General features: G+C 36.0%; 1 protein-coding gene across 1 annotated transcript; it reads right to left on the bottom strand.

Annotated features, from left to right (window-relative positions):
• Window positions 1–5,939: 5,939 nt before the first annotated feature.
• Window positions 5,940–7,599, bottom strand: LOC134815952 (ubiquitin-fold modifier-conjugating enzyme 1-like). The gene is made up of 5 exons (XM_063824570.1): window positions 7,461–7,599; window positions 7,141–7,272; window positions 6,928–7,004; window positions 6,709–6,799; window positions 5,940–6,567 (listed from the first exon to the last, which is right to left on the bottom strand). The coding sequence occupies exons 1-5, from the start codon at window positions 7,581–7,583 to the stop codon at window positions 6,481–6,483; spliced, it is 510 nt and encodes a 169-aa protein (XP_063680640.1). The 5' UTR covers window positions 7,584–7,599; the 3' UTR covers window positions 5,940–6,480.
• Window positions 7,600–7,616: the final 17 nt, after the last annotated feature.

Raw genomic sequence — 7,616 nt, 5'->3', positions numbered from 1 at the left:
AACTCTGTTGACCAACTGTTCAAATCAGTCGCATACTAATTTTTCCTGCCTACAGTTACACCCGTCAGCAATTCTAATTATATACGAAAAACTTATTAATCATACTGATCAACTCAAGGCGTACTAAAAACGTGAAAATCGAAAATAAGTTCAAAGTTTAGTACTAAATTATCAATGATATATGGTTTATTAACTTTAAGCATTACTGTTGGGGAAACAATCCCTGGTCGTGATGATACCATGTTACGTGGAAATGAAGATTGGCGGAAGAGTAAGATTCTTGGATCATTGTTGTGTAGTGTCAGTGAATGTGATATAGCTGCTCGATGCATTGCTGGGAACAATGCCTTCTATAAGTTCACCAAGATCTGGTCTCAGCAGAATATCTCTGTTACCAGAAAGATAGCAGTATATGAAGCCCAAATTGTATCAATCATCATGTATAATTGCAGTAGTTGGTGTCCTACTGCAAAGTCAGTAGAAAAACTAGACATTTGCCATAGAAAACACCTTAGAACATTACTGAACATTTATTGGCCTCATGGAACAATATCCAATGCAAACTTATACCTAAGATGTAACTCAGTATAAAGCTATTTCAGATCGTGTCCCTAAAGCAAGGTGGAAGCTCCTAGGTCATATCTTGCGTAGTGCTGATGACTCCCCCGCAGCATTAGCGTTAAAGTTTGATGTCACAACAAACTGTAAAGGGCGCGTCGGTGCGCATCGTAAGAATCGTTAAGATATTAGCCGATGATAGAGTTGCTTGGAGAAACAAATTTTTACTCTAGCTGTCTTGATCTGTACTGATCACTATTTTAGGATGACTTTATTTATTTTAGGGGTTTTGAATATTTTAATGGTGTAAACAGTTTCTTAATAAGCATAGCTGTGTTCAGTTTACTACCGCCCTCATCAGTTTTCTATCTAGGCGGGGATTTAGCCGTTTTTGAGTCGGTACGTAACAGCTGCATAACAATAGTTCTCGCTCGTTAATTTGCCCTGAATGTCTCAATCCTTTAGATTCAAATCTCAACTACATTGTTAAATCATCTAAAAGTTTCATTATCGTCGGTCTTGAATTTGACGACCTTACCAATTGTTTAATCTTCCAGCTCTCAAACGTTCGAAGTTTAGACTGTCCCTCATTACATCGGAACCAATATAATGGATATATTTCTTTGGTGCACAATAGTGGTGGTATGTACTCAACAAACTCCACCTCAGTAGCCCTATAGTTACTATACTCCGTGTATATTAGTCATGATGCGATGAGGGAAAGTCTTGACTGAAAACACAAAGACGTGAAACTTATTAAGGGGGGTTCACCCTGATTTTTTTGTGAAACTTGGTTTCGAGATAGCAGTTGACCAACTAACTAGGACCGGTGACCGAACTTTTGAGGGGGTCAACTTTGAAATTGTTGTTTTCTTGAAAACCAATAAAACTATGAAGGAGAGCTAAGTTTGAGCTAGAATATGAAACAATTGTACTGTCACACGTGACATGTTTATCTGATGAGGGCGGTAGTAAACTGACCAGTACCACAGCTATAACAAACTATATATGAATATAATTAAACCATATCATTAACAATTATAGGGGGGCCGACATCTTATTCTAACTAGCTAACCCGTCCGGCTGTTAGGATGGCCAGAACATGGATCACGAGAGGTTCTTAGTTGTCGGTCACCGTTATTATTGTGCACCAACTAATTATGTATGTCCATTCCATTGGTCTCGACGTGATGAGGGACAGTCTACATATTTTATAGTTATACTGATAGCTTCAAAAGTTTGAGCTGGAATATTGGTCTTAGGGGGGGGGGGGGGGGGGGGGGGGGGTGGGCGGGGCGCCAAATCGTCGTTTGAATGTGGGACAATTTTGAAAAACTTAACTTTAGCAAAACTGCGCATTTTGCTCTAGAAACACACTTTTTTTAGAGATTTTACCCGGTGTATCCTCTAAAATCATCCAATTTGTTCAATTTTAGGGAGGGACGCCAAAAAATTCAATATTACCGTTCTTTGATTGGCGATTGATGTATATTGGGTCGAACTCATAGATGCACTATTACTTCATACTTTTACTATACGATCGCATAGAATACCATGCGATAGTATTCGTTATTAATATATATTTGGGTTAATTTGTATTTATACGTCATGTTCATAAATACTTGCATAGCTTTAATGATGGTATAATAATTAAAAAAAATAAGTATGTATCTTAAAACAGTGTCTAATGTCTATGGGCTAGTAATATCTTACTATATATAAAATATATATCAATATGTATGTTTATATATCCGTACCATTTTACTGACACCACGGCATCAACTTTAACACGACTTTCCGCAAAAACCACAAAAGCTATACAAAATCCAACCAATAATGGACCTTAACCTGATTTTCACAGTCTAAATAATGTTAGACAGATAGTGGACCTTACCTTGTTCTAACAATTTTATGCAATCCAACAAACAGATGAATTAATACCCTTTGTTCATGTCATAAATGATGTTTGTCACCGTAATGATTTCAATATCGACAGAAAATCACAAATAAAACTGCAGGAAATACAGACGGAGGTTGGAGAGGCAGTTCAGGAAACCGTTCAGGAACAACCTGCACAGACTCAGGATGATGGTCTGACTGTAAACCAGCCCCAAGTAGTTGTTGTTGATCCTCTGAGTGGTTCTACTATGGTTACATCCAACAACCAGGTGACTTTTGGGAATGTTAAAAATTTGCTAGAATTGTTTGTTATAATGCAACATTACGTTATATCTGGGTTAACCTGAGAAAGTCCTAAGTACATGCACAGTTACACTCATATACTTATAGTCATATATATATATTATATATGTATATTGTATCGTATAATATGTATTATGATCTGTATCATTGAAATATTGAAAACTTGTTTAAAGTATTGGTATTCGGAGAGTTGTGATTCCAATTACTTAAAATACTACACTCTTACGTTATACTATTATATTCATAGTGTCAACTGTCAACCCATTCAACATAATCAATCAAATATGATTGCTCGTTACTATAACACTATTAACTATTATTATATTGACCTAGTAAGTAAACCATTATTATTCAGGATTCGATTGCAGATCAGACCCAGACTGAAGCTCAGTCATACCAAGTAGACAGCGACACCTCCCAAGAAGAGAACTCTGTAGAAACATCCGGGAATGAAGAAGAGGAGGCAGACGAGAAGGGGGAAGAAGAGGAGGCAGGTGAGAAGGGGGAAGAAGAGAACGGAGCTTTTGGTTCAACGCAACCTCCGAGTTCAACCTCATCTTCAGAACTTCTGGGATCCTTTGAGTCGTCGGTATGTTCTTATATTTATAACTATAATACTATTTATATTTATTGTTGGTTTAATTTATAACCTACCAAGACGCGCGCTGAGTTGGACTCGTCGACGGTCTTGGAGTTCGAATAATATTTGGAACAAACAATTAAAACGCTTATAACTGACATGCAGAATGGGCTCAACGTTTTTAATCCACCAGCAATCAGCATAACATATCCTTGTTCCATTTTTCTAGATGCCTGAAACTAAATTGTCGGTTTGAAACTCTCCGAAGAAATTACCATCGGTTTAAAATTATCCTGGTAATGTCATGACTCGGATTCATAATAAGAATGTAAGCGGTGCAACCGGCCATCTCTAAATTTAATATTTAATTTATATACAGTAAGACTATTGCTACAATCTTGAGTCTGTTAGTGTTATAAGTATTGAGTCCTTATCGGGTCGTGCATTATAAATTACATTTTCTGAATTCTATATCATTGATCCGAGCACAAATATTTAAGTCCTATTTTTAGTAACACCGCATCATTGATTTCAGCTCCCAACTGAGAAAGGAACGGATATTGCTGACGCAGATAATGGCTATCAGGTCGACAACAATTATAATATTGAAACATCCGCTGAGCAGGACATCGTGGAGAAAATCAAGGTATGCACACTGAGACATTACTTTTCCCCGATTGTAAAAAATAAATTATGAAATCCAACCTTACTCTTAGGACTTTCACTTAGGTACCAAAATTGTGAGGATTTCCTGCTATTCTATGCGCTGCATGTTATGTATTTCCTATGCATGTTATGTATTTCCTAATCCTATCTGTGAACTGCAAGTGATCCCTACTTTTTCCTACAATCCCTTTTTTATTCCAATGCAATGATCATTGACTTGTCCAAATGATATAAGATTTGCCCACATCACTATTCTGTTTCCAGGAGATAGAAGAAGCAGAAGAGAAGGAGATCGAAGCCGCTGGATGGGCTGATGCCATGGCAACCACACAAGTTATTGCATTTATCATCATTGCCATGGTGGCAGTAGTAGTTATCTATGTTCTTTACATTGCACGTAAAAAGGTGAGATTTAAACTAATGAATACTATTATCGAAGCATTAGAAACCGATTAACGATTGTTTGAAGCATTACCAGTGATTTTACAGCTAATAAACGGAATGGCTAAGTGAATGAAAGATAAAGTGCTGATAGGTCAGACAAATTAAAACATTCTCAATTCTATCACACGAGCACGACACTATACACAATATAATAAATGTATTTTGTATGAGCACGAAACCAATACCATTAGTAACTAGTAGTACACTCACAGCAAGTACTGGACCTTTTGTTAAAAGTACGTACCAAATAAACTGTGTTGAAATTCTAAGTACGTTGTTAAAAGAACAACTAGGTATCAAAAGTCTAAGTACGTATCGCCTTTCCAAGGTGTGCAAGTCGATACGAGACTACAGGTCCCCCAAGAGTAGACCTAGATACCGGGAGTTGTAATGCTGTAAGTCATGAGGGGAGCTACGTAAATCTGCATGCTATCTGCACGTTTTAATAGTAACCCCGAGCCACAACCTCGGGAATCGGAATCCGGCTAATTTTCTTGCATAGATTGCGATTGTATCACCAACCACTGTTCGACTAGTTCAGTTGTCTTGCATGTAAACTAAACTAATAGCGATCTTCTACTATTATATCCAAATGTACAATTCCTGAGTGTTCACAAACATATCCATATTGCATGTGCATGATTACCAATTTACAATTGCGGTAGGTATCAAAATAGTAGTCCCATAAGTTGAAGACGATTTGTTTATTGAATATTGTTTTGATTCAAAGCATATTATATGAGATGGGTATGAACTATGAAGGACTACTATTTTTTACTCTGTAATCGTCACTATACTGAGTTAATCTTAGACTACGGACGAGTGATTCAGGAAATTATATTCCTTATCTAAAATTTCAATCGAATGGGCTGCTGATTTGGACACTATTAGCAGCTTATTTTGTTATTCAATGTTCAAGTATATATTTAATATAACATTACATTAAAATTAATACTGTATACATTTTTTGTTTTCTGACATATTCAATGTGGTAGCCCATGATGTATATTGAGCAAGTTACACACTATAATGTATATTGTATAGTAGAAAATTGAATGTGACATATGTTTTGGTGTACATACTAGGGAAGAAGCAGAGTTTGATATGAACTGGTGATATAGAGTCTGCTATAACAATATCACTTTCAAAACGTCTGTGTAGTAATCTGATTTTGAATCAATTATTTAAACTATTTGACATCCTGGAATTGCAGTCGAAAGAACGAAGGAAAGAGAAGGAATACAGGAACCTACTGCAGGAAGACTATGACTCTGATGACGACAAGGCTGCCAGAAAGAAGAGATACGGTTGAATTGAAGGCGGGGTTGATTTTTAGTTTAAATGTTGATTGCTGTTAATGTTTTTATGCTTCGCTTTTGGACTATGACCTGTGTTTTTGTGTGTCAGCTGGGTAGAAAGCTGTTGTTCGTAGTATTTTATAGCATGTATTTCAGTAACGTTTATAAGAGTTAAAGTAAAATTCGTAAAATATGCTTGGTTGAAAATTGCAGTTTTATGTCATCAATACATCATTCAATTATTATTTATCATATATTAACACCAGCATTAGTTTGTTAATTTAATCATAAATTATGTTTTAACTAAACCCTTACACTATTACCATTCAGCATGAAATTAATCATTGTTCCATAGTGGAACTGACTGTTTTGAACATTTCATTGTTAAGTTCAATTTTATTTGAAATTTCAAGCTTTTGAGTCATTTCACATTTCGTTTGCTATTCAGTACGCATTTCAAAGTTTTAAACCAAATATCTGTAGTATAACTTAATGAAACCTCAACCAAATTTAACTTTTAACAATAAGAATGAGAAAACTTAGACTCAAGATTAAAATCCTTTAAATAACATAAAACCAAATATCTGTGCTATAACTTTAAAATGAAATCTTAACCAAATTCAAATTTTAACATTACGAGGGAGAAAACCTAAGATAAGAATCAAAATAACACAAAACATGGGATAAATTACAACAGTTGAGAGTTTAATGTGATAATTTAAGTGCCCTAGGTTATTCCCCGCTAGGCTGATCGTCTTTGTGCACCACAACTCCGCGTTTAATAAGGTCTGGAATTTCAACCGCCATCCACGGTCCTAACTGAAATGTAAATCTGTTAATATAAGTCTCAAAATTTTAATAACAAGGCTTTTCAAGTTTCAAATGTTCATTAATTTAAAGGCGACTTTATCCTTAAAACTTACAATCTTTGTAATTACTAAAAACAAGAATTGTACTTACTCCTAAAGCGAGAGCATGAGCGACTCCGAACTTAGGGGCATTCCTGGACCACAGCGGTTTAAAATGTTCGGTCAGACAAATCTTTCCCCCTCTGCAAGATCAGCTGATTTCAAAACCTCGTTGTTGGTATTTAATGTAATCAGCATATTTCAGTTTACAAAGCAGTCGCACAAATTGAGGCCCCTTCAGAACAGCGATAACACTGACGTTTTCACGAACCTGTACATTTTAGCAGTTTTACCGTCCAGTTCTGGTATGGCTATCTCTGGAGCGGTGCTGGGATATGTAACAGGAATCTGAAGTGGAAACAAGATAATTTAAAAGCGTAAAATTTGACTTAGATTAGTCCCTCTTTAGTCCCTCTTTAGTCATGAAATTTGGAAAACCAGGCAGTTTCGAACGAAATGTAAGATGAAATAAAGTGAAACTTACATCAAATTCAAGCTCGAACTCATACTTCTTGTAGTCCTGAATATACCAACATTTGCCAAACCATCTCGTGCCTTCTTTGTTGCTTTGAATTCTTAACCAATCATTATCAGCTTCTTTGTTGTTATGGATATACTGAAAATATAGACGGCTTGATGTTGATCTCGAGGGTGGGACGGTTGAATCTTAAGATGTTCGCTGAACATTACACTAAGATTATTAATCACATCTGATGTGTACATCATCAGTTGTAAATGTTTGGGTGTTGTCTAAGAGTTTGCCATGTTCTATGTGATTGACTAAAGTAATCTTATCCTAATTACCTTTATGAGACTTGTGACCTCTTCCTTCAGCCTAACTGGCCATTCTTCCTTATCTCTTGGACCCGCCTTCGTTTTCAGTAAAGGTATAGCAGCGAGAGTCTTCTTAGTGGCAGCATCAACCATGCTATAAGAGTTAATTAAATTTAGATTAAATGC

The sequence above is a fragment of the Bolinopsis microptera genome, chromosome 5, assembly GCF_026151205.1.
Source record: "Bolinopsis microptera isolate Bmic1 chromosome 5, MBARI_Bmic_1.0, whole genome shotgun sequence".
Lineage (NCBI taxonomy): Eukaryota > Metazoa > Ctenophora > Tentaculata > Lobata > Bolinopsidae > Bolinopsis > Bolinopsis microptera.
This window is presented reverse-complemented; position numbering and strand designations above follow the sequence as displayed.